This window comes from Alternaria burnsii (genome assembly GCF_013036055.1).
Source record: "Alternaria burnsii strain CBS107.38 chromosome Unknown 728, whole genome shotgun sequence".
In the NCBI taxonomy this organism is placed as follows: domain Eukaryota; kingdom Fungi; phylum Ascomycota; class Dothideomycetes; order Pleosporales; family Pleosporaceae; genus Alternaria; species Alternaria burnsii.
This window is the reverse complement of record NW_024066122.1, coordinates 56736-82136: the sequence shown is the minus strand read 5'-3', so window position 1 is coordinate 82136 and position 25401 is coordinate 56736. Positions and strand designations below refer to the sequence as shown.

Here is a 25401-nt window from a genome sequence, read left to right as displayed (position 1 = left end):
TTTGGATGCTCTGCTGTACCTGTCCGTCTTGAGACACTCACTCCTCAGGTGCGCGGTAGCCGTCAGGACCGCGGAGAATCTTCTCGCGCATGTCCGGGCTGCCAAGCCATGAGATATACCACGTAGGCTGTCCATGCTTGATGCGGCACTGCGTGTCCCAGCGACCTCCCACAGGCTGATTGTGCGTCTCATACTCCTCGTCCAAGCTGTCTCCACGAGGCTTGCTGCGATGCATACAGTCAAGGCACATGCCGTTGAAGTATCCAAGTGTGTTAGAAATAGCCTTGAGAACGATGGTCTCCCAGTCGATGCTACGGCAGCGATTGCATTTTGGAGTATACGCGTAATCGAAGGCCTTGAGGCGACGCACGACTTGGCCGATGCTGGAGTAGTTGAGGACGTCGTCGACTGGCCACGCATCGCACTTGGTGAGGGCAAGCTGGTAGCGACCGATCGTAGCGTCCCAGCAGGAACATAGCGAAGAATCAGAGCGAAGGATCCTACCAACGCGGGAGTACAGTGACTTGTGTAGGGAGTTACGCAGACCTCCACGGGCATGATTCAAAGGACCTATTCGTTGATATTGGTATTCAACGTTTCCCGGCTTATGCCTTTTTTAAAAATGGAAGAGGGACGATGAACAAGAGAGAAACCAGGATCGAAAGATGAGAAGGACTTACCGATGAACATCCGCTCGTTAATATGAAGGTGCTTAGGACCCTTGAAACCCTTGGGTGGGCGCTCCTTGACGTGTCCGATGTGCTCGTAGGCGAGGTATTTGGTGACACGTGCATAGCCGATAGCATGGTTGAACATGTAGCATGGGTATGCAAGAGCTTGAGCAATCGGCACAGTCAAGTTGGCCTTGACCATGTTCCTCTCATACCACTTGTTGAACCAATCACCTAACTGTTCCTTGATGTCGCCGTCATGGTGGGAGTCCCACAGCTCAATGACTTCCCAGACGCCTATGAGTGAAACGTCAAAGAGACGCAATTCGTCTAAACGCTGCTCTGGAAGCTCGTGAAGATTCGCAAGCCATACTATGGCAGCCTCTTTGTTTTCCACATCGTGTTTGGATGTGGCATCTCCGCCAAAGATTAGCTCCGACTTGTCGTCGCTACCGTCAAGAAGCGCCCTCAAATAGGGTGACTTTTTGCAGATGTCTGAGGCGACAAGTAGATCCGTAACGTGCTTGACGCCATCGTCCCCAACGGCGCCGATGATAGTGATGGTCAAATCGGACTGCAAGTAATGTTATTAGTCGATGAAACACGCAGGTGGAAGTGGCATACCAAACCAGGCTCGGTTGTGAGCACGATATCTTGATCTTGAACCAGCGATACAGCTTGTCCTCTGCGGACAGTCAATCCTGGCATGGTGGGCGACTTTCCGGTGCAATAATTGTATCTGAAAGAGAAATGGATTGAATTTAAAGTGTATACAAACACCGTATGCGGAAAGGGCAACAATTGGCGTTGCCGCTAGTGACGCGCTCTCGTGTGACTGGTTGAAGCAGAGGGCAGCGACGCCCGCACTGCTCAGCTGAGAGAGCAAACAACAATATGATGGATGGAAAAGTAATCCAGAGGCTGCCGTGTGTTCCCTCGCCGATTGAACAATAGTCAAATGATCTATGGACCATATAATGGAGACGTATACAGATTGGAATAACATTTTTTTTTCAGAAGAGCTTGAGAGAAGACGGCAACGAGAAAGGCTCGATCGGCATACTTACGGGTTCCCCTCGGATATGACATTACTTGAAATTCGGCAACAGGCAGCACAACAGCGAATCAGTATACATCTCACCTGATTTTCAGTCTATGAGGCAACTGATATGTCTGAAGATCCAGCAACTGAAACCTAACCCCAAAGACATTCACAACGTTTTTGGGTGAATAATACAACGAATTAAAAGCTGCAAACTCCTCTCATGAGTACTTCAGCGTAGAAAACGAACATCTTTGTGATTGAATGATCAGACTATCGGAAGGCTCGTGATTGACACGTTCGTATGCGCAGAAGTCTAGTTGGAAAGTTCATTGGATGAAGGGCTCGACAAGCCAGAACATGTCATCTACCGCAATTCAGTGCATAGACTAACATATGTTACCGAATATGGTGATGGAGATGAAGTTGAAGTGAGGTGAAGCAAGTCCCGCCGAACCAACCCCGCTAGCGCCGATATGCAAACCATGCAAACATCACCACCGGCGTGTCGACTGATCTCATACACCCATCTCCAAACCCACCGAATCGCGATTCCACAACAACACAATGCCTCCTCCACGGCTCTCTCCGGCATTACTCCGAGCGCGGCCGCAAGCAAGTTACCAAAGTCTCCGCCGCATAGCACCTTTCCGCCGCGCATCAACCACACCATCACAAAACGACATAAAACCCGTCGTGCCCTGGAAAACACCCACCAGTGTGTGGTCGCCCGAAAATCTCATCCCCCCACCCAAAGATGGCGAGGTACTACTGGAGCGCCGACCAAACCGCGCATTACCACCGTACGTCCGCTCAAACCTTCTGCCACGAACCTGCCTGCCATCTCGATGTGAACATACTAACAACAACCTCTAGAGTACCACCTTTAATCTCCCCGCAAGTCCTAAAAACCCTCCCCATCTTCATAATCGCCATGACAATCTCCCTCTTCGCCTTCTTCAACTACCAAAAGCAAGAATCCTCCGTCGTAACCGCAACCCTTTACGCGCTGCGCACAAACCCCATGGTCCGCGAACAACTCGGCGACGAGATCTACTTTGCGAGTAAATATCCTTGGATCAAGGGCGAAATCAACCAGCTTCATGGGCGCATTGATGTTAGCTTCTGGGTCAAGGGGACAAAGAGGGCGGGAGAGGTTAAGCTCAGGTGTAGGAGGAGGGGCCGGGGTGGGTTGTACTATACGCAGGAGTATAGTTTGACCATGGAAGATGGAACGAAGATGGAGCTTTATGATCCGGAGGGAAATGCTATTGATCCGTTCCAGGCCATCGCTGTGGAGGAATAGGGCGGTAGATGGATTAAAGAAATGTTGTGGCTGTTTTGAGGAGAGTGGCAGGACTGGTCTGGAAAGTATGAGAATACTCGAGAGATCATGGAAGTAAGAGCTGGCGGCTCAGCATCTTCTAGCCATTAGCAGAGACTTCGGCAGGGCAGCAAGTGAAGAAGATTCAGCCGATCTTATCGCTGTGTAACATATGTAAGTATATACGCGCATCACACGCCACCACAAGGCAATGAGAACCAAGTCATAGATGGCAACACTAGACATTGCTAAAGGTGTATATGTAGTAACAGTAGGAAAAAGAAAACCGAAAAGAAAGTAGCGCTTCCAGTGAAGGACAGCTCGCTCGACAGATTTAGTCACTCTGGAGCGTATATGATTGTGGTCCCAATGTGTAAACGCCAATGCCGTATGTAGCAATATGCTGATGCAACAGACAAGGAAAAAGAAAGTGGTATCATAGTAATCGTACTCCGCCGTCAACTGCTCTGCTCACCCCCATGGCTCGACAGGTCCATCTAGATCTTGTCATAGTCTGCCTCAGGCCTCCTCACGCTAGGGTGATGCGCAAGGTTTGGCTTGACAAGGTGTGCAAATTGTGGGTTGACGTTCAAAGGGTAACTAATCTCAGGCATGCGTGCCGTCTCTTCCTCTTGCTCCTCGCGCTGTCGCTGCCAGAACTTCTTCCTGGCCGGCTCGCCGGATGTGGTACGCGAGTAGATGGAGCTTGATGGGCGATGCGAGAAGAAGCTGGGTTTAGCAGGGGACTGACTGTGGTAGGAGGGTAGGAAGGATTGGCGAGCTGTTCGGAAAGCGCGGAGGGGGCTGAAGTCGAATTGGGAGAGGCGGTTGGGGTCTTCTTTGTTAGGAGAAGCGACTTGAGGTGAGCCACAGTCAACTGGTGGGGTACCCATTCGCATGGGTGGTGTGCCGCCGTGGACGTTGGTGCGAGAGGAGGTGCTTCCAGTGTGGTGGGTGCTGATAGTGAAGGCCTTGTGTTTGGGATCGTACTGAGATTGGGTCTCGATGTCCTCGTGAAGCGTCATGGCTCCTCTCGAGCGTACCATGCGAGCAGTGATCCTTCGGGACTTATCGCGGAAGACGAAACTGGCGACGACGTTGAAGAAGCCAATGACAATGGCTAGGATACCCGAAGCAACAAGCAGGCGCCAGAAAGGCAGAGTGAGCGACTTCTGGCTCGTGGCCTCCTTGTTCATGTTACCGAGCATGTTGAGTCCGACTACCATCATCGCACAACCCAAAGTGACAAAGCCATGAGATGGACTGAGCAGCGGCCAGTTGCGGGCGTAGAAGTTGCGGAACAATGAGCATTCTGAGACGATGAAGAATATTCCAGCAATCGCAGTAATGACATGGCTTGTAGCGTCGAAGAAGAAAAACTGCTATATGTAAGCTTCTGCGAATCTCTGGAGCCGGCTCTTGAATGTACCTTGGAGATGATGAACGTCTTCACCAGCATGACTACGCTGCTAGCGACCACTGAAGCGAGGGCAATAATGTTCAGACCTCGCAAGACGTTAAGGATAATGTAGCCTGGACCAGCCAGATGTTCGGCTGAAAGGAGCGCCATTTCGATTGTGCAGAGAGAATCGTAGGATGTTGAAGAGCTCGGATTTGTAGAAAGATGCAGTTGGTCTGTCCAGCAGTCAAGAGAAGCGCGTCAAGCGTAGGATGGAGAAAGAGAGTGTATGGATTGAAGAAGTTAAGTTTACGAAGATAAAGTAGAGGGAGTGTCCCACGCCGTCAAGGCAGCACGCCTTCAACAACGGCAATAATAACGAACAATAGAGACTGAAGATGAAGGATGAGAAGCAAAATCCGAAGTGAAGGAGGAAACCTCAGGACAAAACTCGCCGCTAGCGTGACCTGTCATTGTCGCGAACCTTACAATAGCTAAAATAAGGCCCCTCGCGCTGGGTAGTCTCGTCGCCTCACCTACGAGTGGCCCAAATGACTCCAGTAACGGTAGTCGCGCCAGTACTACCGGCGCATGTGAAACGCTCCCCGCTAGATCCGGCGGGATGTGCAGAACCAGAGCGGCCCAGTCAATCATCTCTCAGCTGGTGAGTTCGGCAGCGAAATTGTCGCAGAGCAAGGTACAGGGTCGACGTGGGGTTTTGGCATCCAGCCGGTGAGGCGAGGTTTGGTCGAGATGTGGCAGTCGCGTAATGATTGGTGTTGAGGCCTTGAAACGCGCCCGCGTAGCCGCAAGGGTCGTGTTTCAGGCCTAGAAACATCCGCACAACGTGGGCCGCACGATCTACGGGCGGCAAGATACGAGCGGGTCTTCAGTCGTTAGCATCGCAGTCCTCCAATGCAAGGCGCCACAGTCTGGAAGTCTTTGTTTTGGGGTGCCTGCAGTGGAGATGGAAGGCGCGAAACTGGCGGGTACACAGGGCGCCAAGCGAGGACAGCTGGTGAGGGTCTGTCAGCGACGGAACTTTAATCGAAGATTACTCCACCCGTTCAATCTTGATCAAACCATGATCGGCTTCCAGAGTCCTTAAGAAGGCTCGGACATTTGTCTGCTAATCAATTCGAAGTGCAAAAGCATTACTTAAGGCCCAGTCAGCGAACGTTATAACATTGTCATGTCGTAATTCATGTACGATGGGGTATAGTGCTACAAAACATCGAAAAAACAACCTTGCAACCCCGAAGAACTCCGCTCATCTGATCGTAAGTTCGCTTCCAAACGCTTTGCCAACTCGATATACTTGCCGCGGCCGAGGCAGTCGGCCATTCACCAATGTGCCGTCTCGGAAAGCCAGCTCCTTGCCGTCGTTCATAGGGATAGCATTACTCGGCAGATTAAAGACCTGTAACAAAGATCGGTTCTCACCACATTCGTTCATTGCGGCGGAATCCTGTTCACCCATCGACCTCCCTGTCATGGAGTTGGGCTTCCATGCCCCGTCACTCTGGTCATGAATATCCTGCCGCCCATATCTTCGCACGTGTGCCAGACGATGGACTGAGCCGAAGAACTGTTTCCGTTTCGGCCTCGTTTTAATCTCTGCAATCTTTGCAGCTTTTTCTTCGGCGGTCATGGTCTCAATTGTAGGCGTTAGACTGCGCGGATAGATACTGCGTAAGCTCGTTCCACGTTTAGTCTCCAAATTATCAGAAAGCGTAATATTCGGACGAGACGCAACAATGCGCTCGAATGGGTGAAACAAGTCGTCATAATTTGAAGTAATCTTCACTTTGTCTGCGTCGGCATCCTGAACCCTGGGTCTGAAGACCGGCGGGGCTGATGGTGGCTTTTCGCTGTAGAGATTGGCTGCTGACGTGTCAATTTCAGCAGGCTCGGTCGCAGGCGCTGAAACAGGGTCATGGGAAAGTGTTCCCTCAAGAGCCAGAGGTAGTAGAGTAGAGTCGTGGGCCGTAATATTTCGGCGACTTGGTGCACTCTTGATAGCTTTTGAAGCAGTTCTCTCGGTCTGAGCAGGTGGTCTAATCTGGATATGCTGCTGTTGGCTAACAGCATCTGTTCCATGCTGTTGTCGTACACTCTTTCTGGCCTTATATTTACTACCCTGAGATCCTGATACTAGGATCGGTTGAAGGTAGCCTCGATATTGCTTCTCGTACTTTGCTCTAAGAGCTGCACTGGCGAAGCTGTACAAAACTGGTTGGCGCGGAGACCTCACGCCATGGATTTCAGGTAGAAGAGAAAGCACAGACTTGATAGTCTTCTCCCAACCACCCTGACCCTTTTGCAAGTGAGGAAATTCTGAAGCCAACCAGTCGATGACCTGCAAGGCAGTCAAACCTGTGCCCTTCGCACATACCAGTGCTATCCTGGCCAAATCGCGATTGTTGAGACGTTCGTTAAGTGTCAGCGAACCTGTGCTTGCCGGAGTCGGGCTCACTGAGACGCTTAGGACCGGGGGAACTGGGACACCTTCAGTCGTTCCTCTCGACTCTAAGACTGTTGGTGCTTGCTCTTCTGCAGATAATATAGGAACAACTCGATCCGTCGTACGTTCAGCACAAGGTTGCTGGGGTATAAAACCTGAGCTCAATTCGAGAGGCCCAACGATAACGGCTGCTGGCTTTCGAGGTTCACTGTCTCCCAGTATATCTGATTTGCCGGGTGAAGTGTCATTGGCGGTGTCAGGCTCATGGGTCCTCGAGCGTTCATCATGATTCGAATTATCAGTAGATGGAGTACAGTTCTCACGTTGCATATCGACTTGCGGCAATGGATCGTTGTCGCAAACTTGATCCATTTGCAATACCTGCTCCACTTCTAGAGCAATCTTCTGTTCACTGATATCAGCAGTTGGGCGCATTTCCATGCGCGTGCTTTGCTCGAGAGAGGTCTCATGAGATGTGAATGCGGTATCCGTAGCTTGGATGTCTGCGGCAGATTTACAGGACAGTTCGTTATCACGAACCTTCTTGACTTCCGGTAAGATGTTCACTTGTTCTGGATCGAACCAGGACAAAGGGTTCTCCTTGACCGTTGGCAAGTCAGGCTCGGCTTCTAATCTGGCTGAGTTTTGTACTGAAGAAGCCATACTCGATACAGGATCATCCACGGTCGGAGCTGCAATATGAGCAGTCGAACTTGCCGAGCTCGATGGCAAGAGTGATGGCTTACGAATAGTGTTGGTGTCCGGAGTCTCGGGTATCTCTAACCTTCCTGTCTCAGCGAAGCGTGTGCTGATTCGACAGCTAGAACATTGAACACCAATCTCCGCAGACTTGGCCAAATCACCCTGTTTTTGACAAGTCGAACAAAAAGATATTGAAGGAGTGGACATTACGACGTGAACCGAGGTGTCCAGGGGCAAGGCATTTTCATCATCTTGCGTATGAAGGGATTGTTGGGAGATCTGATCTCTGCGAAGGTGTCTGAATGATTTCTCAGGTATGGAGCTGTCAGTCTGACTTGAGCCTTGTGATGGTGTGTTGGGGATCTCCGTACGCTTGATCGGCTCTGGTACAGGCGGTTGAGAGGGACCAGGGGCCTTCTTAGGTTTGATAAGTTTGCCAGCAGTGGTGGCTTTTGTAGTAAGTCGAGCAGGCTCAGGTTCAACATGCGTGTCGGACTTGTTCTCGAGAAGACGATTTGACGACGCAGTACGTGGAGCTGGTTGAGCATATCTTGGCTTGAATATGTCTCTCACTATAGAGTGGCTGGTCGACGCCGGTACCGAAAATAGGCTGAGATTCTTGCGCGCTCTACTATCGCTCAAACACAAGGAACATCTCCAGTTTTGCCTGTCATTGTCAGCCTCTACCAATGGTGATCGTACTCGTGCCTTACGGATCGATTCCAGAAGAGAGTGGAGGCTTTCGACAGCTATCATGGTAAGTTCTGGAGCATTCTGAACACGAAACAATTGGGTTGAAACTCGTGGCACTACTCTTCTCGCAAATCCGACATGCAGATTTACCCAATGTGCCTGTTTTTGAAGGTTTTCTCTCACGAGATGTAAGGTTACTTCCTGAATTTTGGTGGGTATTTCGATTATCATGCCTATGTGGAGCAGGTGGTGCTGGGAATGACTTTGATACCGAAACCGTATCTGGATTTCGCTTACTTGATGCGACAGAGGCAGTTTCGGTGTGTTCGCTGAAGCTAGAGGCACATGTCAGCGTGGCCAAACATTACTTTGAACCTCACCATACCTGTGCTTGAGTGCATTAGAGCTAATTGGCAGATGTGCTTTTCGATTTGTGGAAAGTGGGTCACGTGTCTCCAAGTTGAACTTGTCGTATGTTGTACGTTGACGCTTCAGTGGAGGCGGTGATATCGAACCCTTCTGGCGTGGTTGCACATGGCTCTCGCGCACATTACGAGGCTTTTCGGGGGCTTTCTTGATACTAACATTGGGCCGACCATGATGTGGCAACTTCCCATGACTATGAAAGGGTGCCCGTCGTTTGCTGTCATGGTCGTTCATCTGGAATGCTGTATGGAAGGAAGAGGTGACACCTGGAATAGTACGTGCGTGTCAGCGCATGCTTCATAGTTGTTTTCGAGTAAGTCAAGTGGTGATGAAGGAGATGAATCAGCTCTTTTCAGTTTGTTGTTATACGGCAGCATTTCGCAGCACTGGAGGCTTCCGCTTTGCTTCTTCGGCTGGCAGGCGCGTGCAAGTAGTAACTCCGCGACGTGCCAGGACACGCAGTAGGATCAAAGGAGAACCATCACAATGCTATGCAATCTAACCTTTTACCAGTAGTCATCATGAAATAAAGGATACGGGTTAAGTGTTAGTATATTGCAACTTACTTGTTGTGGTTCAGTCCGCTAACTCGATACTGAAGAGAGTGAGCTTAGTCCCACAAGACGCGTCTAGAACGAGATGCCGATTGCGCGTAGCATAAGGGGAAAGACGAAGTGAGAGTGGCCTGCGTCCAGCCATGCGGACTTTGTAGTGTACCATACGTCCAAATGAGAGGAGAAGGCGAGGCTGACGGCGAATGCGGCAATGCACAGATGGGCGGTTGGTGTGGTACTGATGGCAAGAAAGAATCCAGGTTTAGCTTTGGAGGTTCGTCGCGCTATCACGTGCCGATGATCCGGTGGGGCAGGCGCATCTGGCCTCTACGGGTAAGTGCACTCGCATGTGCTCGCTGTTGAGACTCACCAACTTTATTGCAGCGCATAACTCTAAGCTGCCGTCATGGATTTTCTAAAGTCGGCGGTTGCGTCTGCGATATCAAAAGGCCCTGCATTTGGTTACACGTTTGGTGATCGGGTCGACTTGAACGACTCCATCTGGACACTGCACAACGGCACAAAGCGAGTATGGCCCGGAAGTCTGCACATGCCTAATCGCTTGCTAACACTCACTTGCTAGGAAGACGGCTCTAAATGTAGCATTTTCTCCTTCGATATAACCGCCAACAAATCGCGATTACCCCTCGCTCGCAATGCGCTGCGCAAGCTACGAACGCTGCGTCATCCAGGGGTTGTGAAAGTCCTAGACACAGTAGAGACGGAGACTTATATCTACATTGCGACTGAGCGACTCAGCCCACTGAGCTGGCATGTCAAGAGAAAGAGCCTGACGGAAGAAACCACTAAATGGGGGCTACACAACATCGCGAAGACGCTCAAGTTCGTAAATGCAGACGCTGCGTCCATACATGGCTGCATCCGTCCGGCATCGGTATTCTTCAGCGAAAGTGGCGAGTGGAAACTTGGCGGCTTCGATGCGCTGAGCTCCGTGAAGGAGGATGATTCAATACTACCGACCTATGGTGGTCTCATACCAGATGCAGGACGGTACATGGCGCCTGAGGTTTCGAAAGGAGGATGGGAGGTTGTTAAACAGAACCCGACACATGCGGTAGATGCATACAACTTTGGTGTTCTCATCTTCGAGGTCTTCAACGGCAGCTACAACAGCAGCGAGCAGTTAGGGCAAATGAAGAGCATTCCCCCAACCATGCACCAGTCATACAAACGCCTTCTCAACCCGAATCCAAAGTCACGCATGAGCGTGGGCCAGTTCTTGGACCAGGGAAAGCGCATAGGAGGCTTCTTCCAGACGCCTTTGATTCAAGTCACGGACGATATTGAGAACCTGGGACTGAAAGCAGAGGATGAGCGAAACGAGTTGCTTGGAAAGCTTGACGCGGTCGCAGATGACTTCCCTACAGACTTCTTCAAGATGAAGGTTCTTCCCGAGCTACTCAAGTCAGTTGAGTTCGGAGGCGGAGGCGCTAAAGTCTTCGGCACTGTCATGCAGATAGGGCAGAAGCTGTCAGATGACGAGTACGAGACTCAGATTACGCCAGTTGTGGTGCGACTCTTCGGAAATCCAGACCGAGCAATACGCGTCTGCTTGCTGGACAACCTGCCGCTCATGATTGACCACTTACCCCAGAAGCTTGTCAACGACAAGATCTTCCCACAGATGGTAAGCACCATTTAGGTATCACTACCCATATGCTAACCCCACCAGGTGACTGGCTTTTCAGATATTGCGCCTGTTGTTAGGGAACAGACCGTAAAGGCTATCCTTACGGTAGTACCCAAGCTGTCGGACCGGGTAGTGAATGGTGAGCTTCTTCGCCATCTGGCAAAAACCGCGAACGACGAGCAGCCTGGCATTCGGACGAACACCACAATTTGTCTAGGCAAGATCGCGCGCAATTTGGGAGCCAGTGTACGTTCCGATATGTTCGAGATACAGAGCAGATACTGACGTACGCACAGAGTCGAGCCAAGGTCCTTGCTGCTGCATTCTCTCGCTCGCTACGTGATCCATTTGTGCACGCTCGGAATGCTGCCCTCCTGGCACTGGCCGCAACAGCCGATCTCTTTAGCGAGGATGATTGCGCGACCAAACTCCTTCCCATCATGTGTCCGTCACTGGTGGACAAGGAGAAGCTCATTCGTGATCAAGCGCAAAAGAGTGTTGACATCTATATCGCACGTATCCGCAAATTTGCTGCCACAATGCCGGATACGGTACTCCCACCACCAGGCCTCGCGTCTGGTGGAGAATCCACTCCACGCATAGGGACCCCTGCCAATGGTACCTCGTGGACTGGTTGGGCTATATCAAGCTTCACCAATAAGCTAGCATCTACAGCTGGCGAGATGCAAGCCAGCTCAACAACCAACGGAGGAGTGGATCAAAGATCGTCTTCAGTACCGCCAGCTGTTACTACGACCAACAAACCGCCAGTTCCAATGTCGACAAAGCCAGGGATGCCCCTTCATAGCGCCAAGAGTACTGCATCTATTCCTCTCATAAAGTCACCAGACCCAGCAGCGGCCTTTGATGACGAGGCAGAGGATTTCAACAATGACTGGGGCGGCTTTGCTGATGAAGAGGACAAACCACATGAGGAAGAGGATCCATGGGGCACACCAGCCGTGTCGAAGCCAGCATCTTCGACGTCATATGACGACAAAGGCGAACCAGACTTTGCTGGTTGGTTAGCAGCACAATCCAATGCGAAGAAGCCAACGAAGAATGCTCTTCCGAAGGGTCTTACTAAATCAGCAACGCCAGTGGCAAAGACAGCGAGGCCGGCGGTTGGAAGCAGATCGAGCACAACAGGAACAACGAGGAAAGTCATCGTGCCGCCAAAAAAAGAGGTCAAGAAAGAAGAACCGAAAGCCAATGAAGACGAAGAAGAAGGCTGGGGTGATGCCTGGTAGTGGTATGGTGTCTTGCAAATGATGCCGATTGTTCAGCATAGCGACGGCGTCCTTGCGATGGTTTACACCTGGTGAGTTTCAATCAGACCAGACGGAAAGTTTTAGAGCATACAATCTTAGGGATACATAATGTTACACATGATAGCGTCTTCGATTTCTACGCCTTCTTCTCCTCTTTTTCTCGCTTGCCGAATGTGTAGGCTAATCCACAACCTGCGACATTGATTGCACAAAGAGCAAGTGATCCTCCTCTTACTATGCCGCGAGCACTAAGCTTGTTCTTGATACCCTAGTATTCGATTAGCTTTTGCCACTGTCTAAGTATTGTGTTTGGTAGAGCAATGCAAGCATACCTGACTTCTCCGCATGGCCAGCAATGCATAGAGACCACTCCATGCAGCCGTGATACCGGCAGCGTCGGTTTTGTAGTTGCTCAGATTCAGGTAAGAGGAAAAGAGCAGGACGGGCGTAAACGTCATGGGGAAAAACTGGAAAGGACGCGCATGTTGGGCTGTGATCAAGGTGGCCAGGAGTGTAGGTGGTACAGAGTTCTCTACAAGGGAACAGTAAGGTTAGCGATTTTGTATCGGAATATCAAGGTCAAAATGAAACACGTGAGTAACGAGATGAACCAGGAAGTGACATGTGAACGTACCTCCCCAATTCCTCAGCGATTGGAGCACGGACTGCTTCGGTTGTTCAGTCATCGTGACACTCGTATGTCTTCTCAGCGTTCGCGGAAGAGTTTATGGCTGTGTGAACGAATTTGGTGCCGGAAGAACAGTCGCTGGAGGGTACATGGGTTGAGATTGGGTGAAGTTGAATGACGTTAGTCCGGCAAGTGGACCGTCAGCCCGTGCCAACCCAGCACCTGGAAACTGGCCTTCGGAACTCGCGAACTTCAACAGAGGCAGATAACACGCCTATCACGACTAATACAACCACAACCGTGTCTTCTGGACGACATCGTATCCAACGCACTTACACGTCGCAATCGTCGTTGTAACGCTACCGACAGCCCACACTTGTGCATCGGCCTTCCTTCGACACCGCTGCCCGCCCGGCAGCATAATCTCCCATCCCGTAAACACCAATACCCCACACACATAAACTCGTCCGCCAAACAATGTCCGGCAAAACCTCTGGCTCCGACGCCAAATCGCGCGATCACCACGACGGCAGCGCAGGCCGAGCCTTTACCGTGGAGCAGAAAGCCGCCGTAATACGCATCAAATCGTGTGCGCCAACCGCCTACTACAAGATCCTCGGTCTCGAAGAAGTCAAATCCACCTGTTCAGACTCGGATATTAAAAAGGCATACCGCAAGCTCTCGCTGCTTACGCATCCGGACAAGAATGGGTACGATGGCGCGGATGATGCGTTCAAGCTGGTCAGCAAGGCGTTCCAGGTGTTGAGCGATCCGGATAAGAAGAAGAAGTATGATCAATTTGGTGGGGACCCTGATGCGAGGTTCGATCCTAGAGCGCATGCTAGTGCGCATGGTGGAGGTGGTGCGAGTCCATTCGGAAATGGGTTCGCGAGAAGAGGAGGATTTGAGGAGGAAATGACTCCCGAAGAGTTGTTTAGACAGTTCTTTGGCGGTGCTTTCGGAGGGCCTTTTGGTATGTATTCACTCATTCAACCAGATTCCGGTGCTGGTGATAAGTGGAACCGTTCAACAATAGACTAACATCCCATAGGCGGCATGGACACAGGACCAGGCTTTGTCTTCAATCTAGGCGGCGGCCCTGGCGTCCGCGTTCACCAATTCGGCGGCGGCCGACCACGCAGACGTCCCGGCACCGCTGTACCCCCCGGCTCCGAAGGCCAACAAAACGTCTCCTCAGCCTTTGCGAATCTCCTTCCTCTCCTTTTCCTCTTCGTCCTACCCCTCCTCTCCTCTCTCTTCTCCGGCTCAAGTAGCACATCCGCAGGCCCCAGCGTCGTCTTTGAAACCCCCCGCTCCCCCAACACATTGAAGCGCGTATCTACGCGGATAAAGATCGACTACTTTGTCGACCCCAAGGACGTTCACGATTACACACCAAAGAAGTGGCGGAAACTGGATGAGCAGGCTGAGAATCAGTACGTTCATATTACCAACACGCGGTGTCAGAACGAGCGGGTCAAGCAGAGGAGAGCGATGGAGGAAGCACAGGGTTGGTTCAGTGTGGACCAAGAAGCCATGAACAAGGCGCGGAACATGGAGTTGAAGAATTGTAATAAGCTTAGGAAGTTGGGGCTGGAAGTGTACTAAGCCAGGAACTTTTGGTACATTTGATATGGGTAGACTTGTTTGTAGTTTTGGCTGTACGTACAGTATCTTCTTGTTGATGAATGGTCGGCTTGAACGGTCTTTTGAGGGAATTGCCTTGGGGACACGATTAGTCTTAGATGCACGCATGGCGTATAGAGGCGTTTGGTAGCATCAACCGCGCGTCGAGGCGCAGGATGTTCCCTTCTTGAGCGAAGTTACTCTATTCCCTTTCCGCGTCCTTATATACATCTTTTCATACTCATCAAGATATTCGTCCAGTACCATACTCCGATCCGGATTCACTAATCATACACACGCACATCCTATCCTACACTGCCCACTTCTTCTCTCTTCTCTATACCTAGAACCCCCAGAACTTAGCAATCCTCATTTTGACACCCTCCCAGCTATTCAGCTTGGGTCTAACATCCAAATAGAAGTTCAACGCTTTCCCCACCTTTCCCTCATCTCTGCCCGCATAGAAATCAATCACATACTCAATCTTTGTCCCACAACGATCCACAACCCAATCGTGTCTATCAAACGGCGGCTGGTACCCCATCAGACTCTTCCATCGTGCTCTGGGAGTCAAACTAGTGCTTAACCCAGAAAAGGAAGCGAGCTTAGGTCCTCCACATTTCTCAGCGCCGCGATTCGCTTCCCAAGACTTGATTTCGTGCCAGGCGCGCTCGTTGACGGCGTTGTGGATGGGGACTATGGTGCGCATGTCTGGTGCGGAGGGATCGTAGGATTTGCGGCGCATGGCGTCGAAGAACATTTGCTCAGAGGGGTAGATCCAATTTCCAGTTTTCTTATCGGCGCCTGTGTCCCGCTCGTTGTTTGCTGGGCGGGCGTCGGGTGTGGTTGGCGCAGCGAAGTTGTCGGGGAGGGCGCGTGGTATTGTGCTGACTTCACGGTCGGTGCCGAGACGTATTTGGGAGAGAATGCTTGCATGTGAAGGGGGCGGAGATGTTGTGCTTTGGTCTAGGGAAGAGGAGTCGCATGATTGCTGGACGGCGGATTGTGAGGGCGCTGGCGGGGCGGTGGGTGTTGGTATGGGTGCACTATGAGGATTTGAGGGTGCATTGGCGTTTTGGGCGCGGGCTTGGGCGAGCCATGCTTCGCGAGTTTTGTGGTCGACTGGACAGGCTGCAGCTGGGTCGTCTTGTGAAGACATTATGGTGGAGATGTGTGGATTGGAGATTCCGAGAGACTCGGGATGGTGACGGAAGCAGTTCGAGAAATCTTGGGCACGGGCCTTTGCGGAAACCGTCCAATGCTGATTGGCTGGTTCTGGAGTATCGCGATTTACCGCTGCAGACGTGTCCAGCACGCTTGTCTTTCTACAGATGAAACAAACTCTATAGCGGGTAATCAATTCCCAAGACTGAACCTGTCAGCATTGTCATTGCGACGGATAGTTCCGCTTTCCCAAGTCGCTGTCTTGGATCCGCGCTTTCTAGACCGCATCCAACTAGACCCTGCATACCGGTATAAACAAAACCCCACCTGCACCAAAACCCCCCGACTTTCACCGCTACCCTTTGTAATTTGCTTCTTTCCCTCTGTCTTGTATACCAAATTTCAAGATGTCCGACATCCATCGTGCCAGCACTACTGCGCCTGTAAACATTGCTGTTATCAAATACTGGGGAAAGCGCGACCCCAAGCTCAACCTCCCCACCAACTCTTCCCTCAGCGTCACCCTTGCGCAGTCCGATCTCCGTACTCACACCACCGCCTCATGCTCGTCTACCTACCCGAAAGAGGACACGCTTCTCCTCAACGGTCAATCACAAGATGTCTCTGGTGCAAGGACACAAGCATGCTTCAGGGAGCTTAGGGCGCTGAGGAAACAGCTTGAGGAGAAGGACTCAAGCCTAGCGAAATTGGCCGACCTTCCCCTGCGCATTGTTTCCGAGAACAACTTCCCTACCGCTGCTGGACTGGCTAGTTCGGCTGCCGGTTTCGCTGCTCTTGTCCGTGCAATTGCAAACCTCTACGAGCTCCCCTCTTCGCCTACCGACCTTTCCCGCATCGCAAGGCAGGGCTCAGGCTCAGCATGCCGATCGCTCTTCGGTGGATACGTAGGCTGGGAACAAGGCTCTGCTCCAGATGGTAGTGACAGCGTTGCTTTCCAGGTCGCGCCCGCAAGCCACTGGCCTAACATGCGCGCTGTCATCTTGGTTGTCAGTGCAGCCAAGAAGGGCGTATCCAGCACCACTGGTATGCAGACCACTGTCGCTACATCTAGCCTCTTCCAGTCAAGAGCCACAGAGACTGTGCCTCGACGCATGAAGGAGATGCAGGAGGCTATCCAGAACAAGGACTTTGAGGCCTTCGGCAAGGTCACCATGATGGACAGCAACTCTTTCCACGCCACATGCCTGGACACCTTCCCTCCCATCTTTTACCTCAACGATGTCTCCCGAGCGGCTATCAAGGTTGTCGAGAGCATCAACGCTGCGGCAGGCAAGATCATCGCTGCGTACACCTTCGATGCAGGCCCAAATGCGGTCGTATACTACCTTGAGGAGAACGAGAAAGAAGTTGCAGGTCTGTTCAAGCAGATCTTGAACGAGAAGGACGGATGGCAGGGCGAGAGGGGCCAGGCTATCCAGGCCAACGCTGACTCGCTTGAGAAGGTCAAGTTCGATGCAGGCCCTGCTATCGCATTCTTGGAAGAGGGTGTTAGCAGAGTTATCTTGACAGGTGTTGGTGAGGGTCCGGTCAAGACTGAGCACAGTTTGATTGATGAGAAGGGTGAGCCTATTAACAGCGCATAGAGCGGCTGTGGCTAGCTAAATCGCCAATATTGAGTAGATACCCGTATGTAGTGTACAATGCTATAATCTGCAAAAAGATAAGGGAGTAGACTCGTTCAAGTAGCAGTTATGGACTTCACCGAGACCTCATAGAGTAACTTCTAAGACGAAAGTACCACTCCTCCTCCGTACTAAGCTACTTGCTTTCTGACCACTCACTGCCTAAGTCCCCGTTTCAGCAAAGTCAATTGGGGCTGCGGTTTGGTTTGGTGAGCGCATTCCCTTTTCTGCTGGTCTGTTGTATGTTCGTGGTAGCTGCAGAAATCGATAGCATAAGACTTTGTAAGACGAAACTGCCTGTGAGAACGTCTTTCCGTTCCTACTTTCTTGAAAAAACGTAAGAGGAACTCCCGTGGCAATCTGTCCAACCAGCCTCTTGCCTCGGGGTTGTTGACCTTGTCACTCAAGTATATATAGTGTATATCCACGAAAAGGTCCAGGAGCGGGTCTGTGGAGGGAAGATTCGCAAAAGCATAGATGATAGCAGTATAAGTCCACATCGATAGGTGGGGAGGCGCTGCATCCTTCACAATCTCTAGGTTCAGAGCGGTTCTCAATCGACTCACTGCAAATCGGTCGGCGAATGCGTACAGCTTGATCTTCCACAATTGATTAGACGCATTAATTTCGTTCGCATCGAGAGTGGTGAGATTGGGCAGGTTTTGGGTGTATAGCCACTCGATGAATAGGTTGAAGATGGCAGGCTCAATGTCGGCAAGACGTACAACCTTGTCTCTCGCTTCTTTCCAGGTTCCATTCAGTGCCTTGGAGAAGTATCCCGAGTAGTAAGTCAAGAATGCCTTTTGGACGTTGTATTTCATGCATTCGTGACCAATCTCAACAACGATGCTGTCGGAAGAATCTCGTCGCGCCGCAGTACTGGTGCATTGTCAGACCCACCCTACGTCACTAAAACTTCCTTACCTGTGTTGAGGCGGGTCGCCATTTCCGATCGTAGGTCGCGGTGTAGTCATGGTCCTGGTTCTCGTGTTGTTGGATATGGCGCTGGAGTTGTCGCGAAATAGTTGTGGAAGGAAACCAGAGGTGTTAATGTCCGTAGAGTTGAAGCTAAACATAAATCCAAACCAAGTCAAGTAGAGAAGCGAGGTAACAGTGAGTGAGGTAAGAGAGGTAAGAGAGGTGAGAGAAAGGGAGAGTATACAAACGCACCTTTTCCGCAAGGTTGGATTTTGACGAGAAGGCACGTGGGCGAAAGAGCGAGCAGGCTGGCACCGGAATGGGTGCCCTATGGTGAGATGAGGATGGTGAACATAGATTAGATGTGACCTGGCTAACATAAAAGCCACCGCACGACACACGATAAAAAGCCAGACTATAGAGTTGGCAAGACATGATCCGAAAGCGACAGGAATTTACAATGCAACAAACCGTAGCACTTCACGCCATGGTATAAGATCCCTCCCAAGTATTCAATGCAACGCCCGAAACAAACAGAAGCAGCCATTAAAGAGAGCATGCAAGTATCATCTAGTCGAGGACAACGGCAAGGATGATGATGACCAAAACAATAGCGAGGATAAGCAAAAGAATGCACGCCTTACTCCTCGCACTCTTCTGGTAGTTGCTTGCCTGCTTGAGGTTCACGTGTGCACCTCTCGACGCGTCGTGAGTAGTCTCGACGTTCTCTTCGATGATGTCGAGTTGAGCTCCCTGCTCGTGCACCATATGCGCCACATCGCGGAAGAGCTCGTTCAGCTCGCCAACTGACTGCTCGATGTTGCGGATCTCGGATTCACGCTCGATGATCATCGATTCCTGGAAGTCGACCTCATCCTGGTTTGCCAAGCGCAGCTGCTCCTGCTCTTGTTGTTGCCCGAACTCCCCTCCCCGCTCTTCGCTTGGCGATGATACGTCTTGCAGGGCAGTGCGTGCCGCTTGTGCCGATTGCTTCTCTTTCTCTAGCGCTTGCTTCTGTAGGTGTTGGAACTCGGTGAGCGAGGCTTTGAATTCGCGCTGAAGCTTCGACTGCGTAAACTTTTGCGATGGCTGTTTCCCGTTAGCTACTGTCTTCCATCCCAAGAGCTGTGCATCCATACTCCGACATCAGGCCAGGTTGTAATCTTCTTCAATCCCTCTCCGAGCTCTTTGAATTTATCCGATGTCTCCTCAACGGTGGTCTTCACGCGCTCGCGCACACGGGCTGTCTCGTGCTTGGTTCCTAGCTTGGCGGTCTCTTGCGACAGACGGGCAACATTACGAGTCAATGCGAAGAGGTCATCGGAAAGCTTATCAGCGAAGTCGCGGAACTCTGGGTCATCGGCGTAAGATGCATCGTCTTCCCTTCGCCATGTTGTGGGTTGCGATTCGAGGGCGCTGGAGCGTTGGAACGACATGTTGTCGGATAAGGAGCAAGACACTGGCTATTTCCAACAAAACTATCAGGATGATGTGTGAAGCTGCGCGATCGTGTGTATAGCTACTGCAGCCTGGTGCAGAGGTTCAATCGTGGTTACCTGGAGGTTGGTTGCTCGGTGGTTCCTGCGGCGATGACGAAGGACCGCGGCTAAGGGCACATGGCACAAGGCACAGGCGGGTGTCCCTTATGTAAGCATGCATCTGTCGGCGACGAAGTGGTAGCTCCGCCGATCAACAATGTTTGTTTGAACCAAAGTCGGGCGCCTTCACTGCTGCTGAGGTACTCCACACTACAGTACCAGCGCGTTCGATCGATTATTGGCGCGACGCCATCTTTTTGCTTCTTTGCTATGATATAGCCAGTTCCTCACTCATACGCTCTCTCACCGCAAATCGTTCGCAAACATGGCGCTCGCACCGCTTGGAACCCAAGTGCGCCCATACAGGGACTACCTGACGCCAGCGCTGCACCGAAGATTTAACAAAGCCAGTCGCTATACGCTGTTGCTATGCTATGCGATCGCGTGCTGGATGGGAGAATGGAATAACCGTGAGATGCACTGGAGGCGTGTTGAAGATATCTACTGACTCTATACAGTGCTATGGCTATGGTTTCCATTAGGCCTTACTGGCATTCGAACCCTCCTAATCTTCCTCTCCGCCCTTACCATCTACGTCCTTCGCGTTGCTCAGTGGCATGTTGGCCGGCGCCAAACACAAACTCGAGCGGAAACATTCACAAAGTACTTCTTCCGTCCTGCGACGCTGGTCACGCTCATCGCCTATTCTTTCTCTGCGATGATGTTTGTAGAGACGTATATCTGGTCGCGGGGTACCAAGGACAGGCTCAACTTCATCGAGGCGGGCCGTATGCACGAGCGATTCCGACTGAACGAGAGGCCGCTTTACCTGCGTTATCTCTTTTACGTCCTGGCAGCGGCACAGTCTGGAATACACTTGTGGAGGGACTATGACAAGATCGAGGTACAAGCTATGAAGCCCAAGAAGGAGCGGGGTGATGCGGCACCTGCAACACCCACGCGACGAGCACCCAAGCCGAGAAACGTCCTTTTCAAACAGCTCAAGGGCATCGCGACCCTGTCGAGCTCCCTAGCTTCGGTCATCGCTCTTGTTGGATTCGCCCTCTACTTTATTGGAACCCGCAACCTGATCTGGAGCTACTATTACAGCTTTGGTCGATACCTCTGGAGCTTGTCCAAGACTTCCACGCCGACCGGGCTCGCACCGTTTCTGCCTCTGTGCTTCATGTTCATCACAGAAGGAACCCTGCTTGTCGTGATTTGGGAGTTTGTCAACAAGACCTTCGACGTGTACATTGCGCAAGAACCATTGAAGAACGATGTACCTATTACGAACGACTCCACGGATCCCAATGGATCTCTCTTGAATGGACTCAAGTCGAAGAAGGACACTGTCAGGGTAAGACAAAGCCGTTCAATCAGGTCGTTCATTACTAACGCGTCCAGGCCATTGCTTTCTGGGAACTAGCCCTTATAACGGACGCCTTCCCTGATCGCCGCAAGACTATCTACAGCGAAATGGAACGTAAGAAGGCACCGACACACCAGCAAGTTACAGATCTCTGTCTGGGAGAACTCAGATTCCTTGTCGATCGTGTCAGCGTTGGCCTTGATCCCGCCTACCAGCCTAGCAGCGGATCTGGCCAGGACCAGCCAGCCGGACCTGTCAGCTTGGTGCCTCGCATTGCACAACCGCTCAAGGACGATAAGCCAATATCTGCTGCCCCACCAAAACCGAACACTAGATGGGAACATATCGAGGCAACAACAGCCAGCATTGCAAAATCACATAGCGCCCCTGGGAACGCACAGCAAGCATACAGTCGTGAAGCTATCAACAGGGGAGTGAAGAAGGCTCAAGATGGTGCCAAGGAGGCTGAATCATTCTTCACGATGTACTACAACAAGCTTGTCTCTTCCCCAGTCGGCGTGCTGTTCCAACATTCCTTCCAACGGACAGCAAACATTGTTGTTCTCGGCGCACCTTACTCTCAGCTTTCTCGAGTCTGCAATGCCGCAACTGCTCTGACAAACCTTGCCGTATTTTCACTAGCCGAAGACAGTATGGGTCGCTTCCATCAAGGGATTCCGAGCATAGTACGTGTATTCACTATTGCGCTCAAGAAGATTGATGAGTATATGGAAGTAGCTCCTATTCATTCAAGTGACATTGAGACGCTCAACAAGCCGGAGGCGGAGAGGAAGAAGGTTCCCGAAGTAGACGAAGCCCGGGAATGTCTCAGAGAAGGCCTTGAGAAGATCCTCGGTAGCTTCAATGAGTACCTGGGTGGTATGGGACTGAGTAAGCTGGAGATCATGGAGGCAAAGAAGATTGTGGGTGTTAAGAAGGCACCGGAGATGATTCAGGCGGCTGCCAAACAGTAGTAGTCAGTTCTCTAAATGACCGATCTGTAAAAATATACGAACGAACCCGAAAGAACGATGATATCACATAATGTCCTCAATTACTATTGCTACTGATTCAACATGTTTTCTCTTGCAGACGAACGCATCAGCAAAATGCTGTGTTACCAAGAGAGACGCGTCGGCTCCACCCATTCAGGTGCACATCGCATAAGCCAAGCCAAGCCCAGCTTCCATTGCAAACTGATCATCTATCTCCATCAACAAATCAAACAGTGCGAACCCAGCATCCCCCGATTGGGAAAATGCCACATGCGATAAGATTGCAACATCATGCAGCTGTCATTGGTCGTGTCTGACATGAGCTCGCTGTTTCAAACAACGTTCGTCCCAGGGGTAAATACGGTAGCGCCCCACACTAAACTCCGTTATGCGCGTCCTCCGCATCGATATCGTTACCCTTTGTGAGAGCCAAGGACGTCATGTTGGATGAGGCTTACCTTGGTGGAGGCGCGAGCTGGAAGAGGATGGGTTGGTGGCTTTTCTGTTCCTGCGCTCTTTCCTCCATTTTGTTCTCTTCCATTTCGTTGTCGTCGTTGTTCTTGTTACGATAACTTGGGATTGCCGTGGCGTTGGAAGGGCAGCACGTTTACCCTTGGACGATCACCCGCATTTACGCTTTGGACTACCTTTTCAGCCGAAAGTCTTACCTTGGTGCTGTTCGTTGAGGCGGATTCTGTATATTCTTTATTTCTTCTTCTTGTCTATCCATTTACTGCGCTTCATTACATTGGAACCTGACGATCGAATTGCAAGCGCCAAAGGCTGACAACGAAGGGGACGCGCCAAACATCGACTCTTAAGAATTACTCGTAATCAGCTTTCATACCCGATCTCTGCAAGAGTATCCAGTGGGAGGACTTATACCTCCAGGAATAAAAGCATTGAGGAGCTCAGACTTTCGGCATCGACGTCACCAACACAATGCACACCTCACTACCGACGTGGTTCGCGCTCTCAGCAGCAATCTTACCTACAGCAACGGCCTTCTACCCGTACCACTACTCCGCAAGCAAGACCTCTACCACATTCCGCTCGCATCGAACCTCCCCACAGCCCTCCCACGATGAGAACACGCGTTCCGTAACAGTCCCTCTGCGTCGCGTGCGAACGCCTCTACATGCGCGCCAAAACGTCTATAACATCGTCAATTCGAACAACCCAACGCAAGAAAATAGCGTAGCCATAGACCAAGATGGCAGCGATCTTAGCTATATGGTGGCCGTGACATTCGGTGACAGCTCGGACGAATACCACATGTTGCTCGATTCAGCAGCGAGTAACACCTGGGTCATGGGGCAAGATTGTGCGAGCGAAGCGTGTAAGACGCATGCTACATTCGGGACAGGAGACTCAAGTACACTGAAAGTAAGTTTCAAGGTTTCTTCCTAGAGGTCTCTTATCAGTGCCTGGAGATGAATGCTGACCCAATCTTTAGACCGACGAAACCACACCCTTCAGCGTGACCTATGGCACAGGTACCTCTTCAGGTCATCTAGCAACCGATACCCTCCATATCGGCACCTCCCTCTCCGTCTCCCTCACCTTCGGCCTCGCAACAAACGTGTCCGACGAGTTTCGAGCATATCCCATGGACGGCATCCTAGGCATCGGCCGCGGCACACAAGGTGCCAGTACAACAGATGAAATTGCTACTCCTCAAATCATGGATATCTTGTCTTCGCAGAACCTCATCGGTGCGAAAATGTACGGTATCCACCTCTCCCGAGACACCGACGGTAAACTAGACGGCGAGTTGAACTTGGGCGAGGTGAACAAAGAGAGATTTAGTGGGGAGTTGAATTACCTAGATTGCGTGGATAACGAATCTGGGTTCTGGGAGGTACCATTGCAAGACGCTGGTGTTGACGGCTCCTCTGCCAATCTTAGCACGGGAAGTACCAACAGGACGGCGATTATGGATACAGGAACGAGTTTCATACTCATTCCTGAACCTGATGCTCTGGCCATCCATAGCAAGGTCGAGGGCTTCGAGCAGGATGGTGAGACGTTCTTTGTCCCTTGCGACACAAAGGCTGTGGTGCAGTTTACTTTCAACAATCGCATCTATAATATTTCCACGGCGGATTGGGTGGGAGACAAGGATGATGATTCTACTTTGTGCAGGAGTAATGTTGTAGGCAGGAAAACGTTTGGGGACGCGCAGTGGCTGGTGGGCGACGTGTTTCTGAAGAATGTGTATAGTGTTTTTGATTTCGAGAAGAGTAGGGTAGGCTTGGGTGTTCTGGGTGACCAACAGTTGGTTGCGGGGACGGAGAGCGTGAGCTCTACAGGTACGTTTGAACTCGTTACTTTTGATTATAGCAGTGACAATTGCTGACGTGATTTCAATAGGTGTTGCGTCTCCTTCGGCATCGAGGACAGCAGCTGAGACTGGAGGAGCCAGTTCAACATCTGTAGGTGGTGGCCAGTCTCAGAATCAGCAAGGCGGTGCTGCTGCTCGGTCTTCATCTTCTCTCCTCGCAGTTATTGGAGCATTTACTGCAATTTCAATGTTCATATAGCATCTGGCATATAGATACGGATAGCATTTCTAGCACGGCGTTTAGGGACAGAGCATCATCGGATCAGCATAGCTATGCTTCAGGAAGGATCCAGGGGAGCAGCATAAGAAGCACAGTGTAGAAACTTGTACACTCTATCATACTCGGTACACATCTATTCATATATAGAATACTGTATAGCAGCAATACACTTTCCCATCCACTCGGCTTCCAGCCGAAGTGGTGGCCTGATCCCATGACATCTCCACTTACCGCCTTATCCACCAGCCCAAATCAAGACCAAGCAGATGCAGGAAGCTCGAGGCGAGAAAGCGGGGCGGTTCGTCGGAACGACGTATCCGAGCATTGAAGATTAGAGACAATCATGGTACGTGATGCATGCATAAGATGGAGGGTTATGTGGAGGCCAAGGTGGGAACGAGTCAGTAGAGATATGCGGTCTTTGATGCGAGATAAGGGCAGATGATGGGCGTGTTTCAGTTTGTTATTGCCGTGGCTGCGACGTCAGTTTGGCTTATTCGAGAGAATTGTAAATCTTCAAGGCAGTGCAGCATGGGAATATAGTGTCAAGTCAAGTCACGATGGATATCTTGATAAATCCAGCTCAACGATTGGTATGGGTAGACACGATAAGAGCAAAACAAAGCACCGGTTATTAGAAAGATCCTACCATTTGCTCAATCTCGATCCACACGCTCTGAGAAGATAACCCCATCATGAACTGCCCCAAGATGATGTACGGTCCAAACACAAAAGATCCAGCACAGTAACGCCTCG

The 25401-nt window shown here is 51.1% G+C and overlaps 12 protein-coding genes across 12 annotated transcripts; 6 read left to right on the top strand and 6 right to left on the bottom strand.

The window, feature by feature from the left end:
- Positions 1-37: 37 nt before the first annotated feature.
- Positions 38-1379, bottom strand: GT037_009385 (uncharacterized protein; the record flags this gene model as incomplete). The annotated part of the gene is made up of 3 exons (XM_038934432.1): positions 38-570; positions 681-1245; positions 1296-1379. The coding sequence occupies 3 exons, from the start codon at positions 1377-1379 to the stop codon at positions 38-40; spliced, it is 1182 nt and encodes a 393-aa protein (XP_038782707.1).
- A 901-nt stretch (positions 1380-2280) lies between these two features.
- GT037_009384 (duf-domain-containing protein) lies at positions 2281-3019 on the top strand (the record flags this gene model as incomplete). Its single annotated transcript, XM_038934431.1, has 2 exons — positions 2281-2516; positions 2590-3019. The coding sequence occupies 2 exons, from the start codon at positions 2281-2283 to the stop codon at positions 3017-3019; spliced, it is 666 nt and encodes a 221-aa protein (XP_038782706.1).
- Positions 3020-3534: 515 nt separating this feature from the next.
- GT037_009383 (uncharacterized protein) lies at positions 3535-4607 on the bottom strand (the record flags this gene model as incomplete). Its single annotated transcript, XM_038934430.1, has 2 exons — positions 3535-4416; positions 4467-4607. The coding sequence occupies 2 exons, from the start codon at positions 4605-4607 to the stop codon at positions 3535-3537; spliced, it is 1023 nt and encodes a 340-aa protein (XP_038782705.1).
- A 1099-nt stretch (positions 4608-5706) lies between these two features.
- Positions 5707-8955, bottom strand: GT037_009382 (uncharacterized protein; the record flags this gene model as incomplete). The annotated part of the gene is made up of 3 exons (XM_038934429.1): positions 5707-8351; positions 8593-8630; positions 8681-8955. 3 exons carry the CDS (start codon positions 8953-8955, stop codon positions 5707-5709), a joined length of 2958 nt encoding a protein of 985 aa, XP_038782704.1.
- A 726-nt stretch (positions 8956-9681) lies between these two features.
- Positions 9682-12176, top strand: GT037_009381 (protein kinase domain-containing protein; the record flags this gene model as incomplete). Its single annotated transcript, XM_038934428.1, has 4 exons — positions 9682-9804; positions 9859-10923; positions 10969-11172; positions 11223-12176. The coding sequence occupies 4 exons, from the start codon at positions 9682-9684 to the stop codon at positions 12174-12176; spliced, it is 2346 nt and encodes a 781-aa protein (XP_038782703.1).
- A 157-nt stretch (positions 12177-12333) lies between these two features.
- On the bottom strand, positions 12334-12883 carry GT037_009380 (uncharacterized protein; the record flags this gene model as incomplete). The annotated part of the gene is made up of 3 exons (XM_038934427.1): positions 12334-12465; positions 12530-12729; positions 12832-12883. The coding sequence occupies 3 exons, from the start codon at positions 12881-12883 to the stop codon at positions 12334-12336; spliced, it is 384 nt and encodes a 127-aa protein (XP_038782702.1).
- Positions 12884-13302: 419 nt separating this feature from the next.
- On the top strand, positions 13303-14433 carry GT037_009379 (uncharacterized protein; the record flags this gene model as incomplete). Its single annotated transcript, XM_038934426.1, has 2 exons — positions 13303-13798; positions 13877-14433. 2 exons carry the CDS (start codon positions 13303-13305, stop codon positions 14431-14433), a joined length of 1053 nt encoding a protein of 350 aa, XP_038782701.1.
- Positions 14434-14794: 361 nt separating this feature from the next.
- Positions 14795-15610, bottom strand: GT037_009378 (cytochrome c1 heme lyase; the record flags this gene model as incomplete). The annotated part of the gene is made up of 1 exon (XM_038934425.1): positions 14795-15610. The coding sequence occupies one exon, from the start codon at positions 15608-15610 to the stop codon at positions 14795-14797; it is 816 nt and encodes a 271-aa protein (XP_038782700.1).
- Positions 15611-16022: 412 nt separating this feature from the next.
- On the top strand, positions 16023-17219 carry GT037_009377 (diphosphomevalonate decarboxylase; the record flags this gene model as incomplete). The annotated part of the gene is made up of 1 exon (XM_038934424.1): positions 16023-17219. The coding sequence occupies one exon, from the start codon at positions 16023-16025 to the stop codon at positions 17217-17219; it is 1197 nt and encodes a 398-aa protein (XP_038782699.1).
- Positions 17220-17420: 201 nt separating this feature from the next.
- GT037_009376 (snare domain containing protein) lies at positions 17421-19612 on the bottom strand (the record flags this gene model as incomplete). Its single annotated transcript, XM_038934423.1, has 5 exons — positions 17421-17513; positions 17582-18120; positions 18429-18504; positions 18759-19265; positions 19316-19612. 5 exons carry the CDS (start codon positions 19610-19612, stop codon positions 17421-17423), a joined length of 1512 nt encoding a protein of 503 aa, XP_038782698.1.
- A 427-nt stretch (positions 19613-20039) lies between these two features.
- Positions 20040-22060, top strand: GT037_009375 (nuclear envelope protein; the record flags this gene model as incomplete). The annotated part of the gene is made up of 3 exons (XM_038934422.1): positions 20040-20184; positions 20233-21074; positions 21122-22060. 3 exons carry the CDS (start codon positions 20040-20042, stop codon positions 22058-22060), a joined length of 1926 nt encoding a protein of 641 aa, XP_038782697.1.
- Positions 22061-23023: 963 nt separating this feature from the next.
- On the top strand, positions 23024-24624 carry GT037_009374 (acid protease; the record flags this gene model as incomplete). The annotated part of the gene is made up of 3 exons (XM_038934421.1): positions 23024-23467; positions 23538-24393; positions 24455-24624. 3 exons carry the CDS (start codon positions 23024-23026, stop codon positions 24622-24624), a joined length of 1470 nt encoding a protein of 489 aa, XP_038782696.1.
- Positions 24625-25401: the final 777 nt, after the last annotated feature.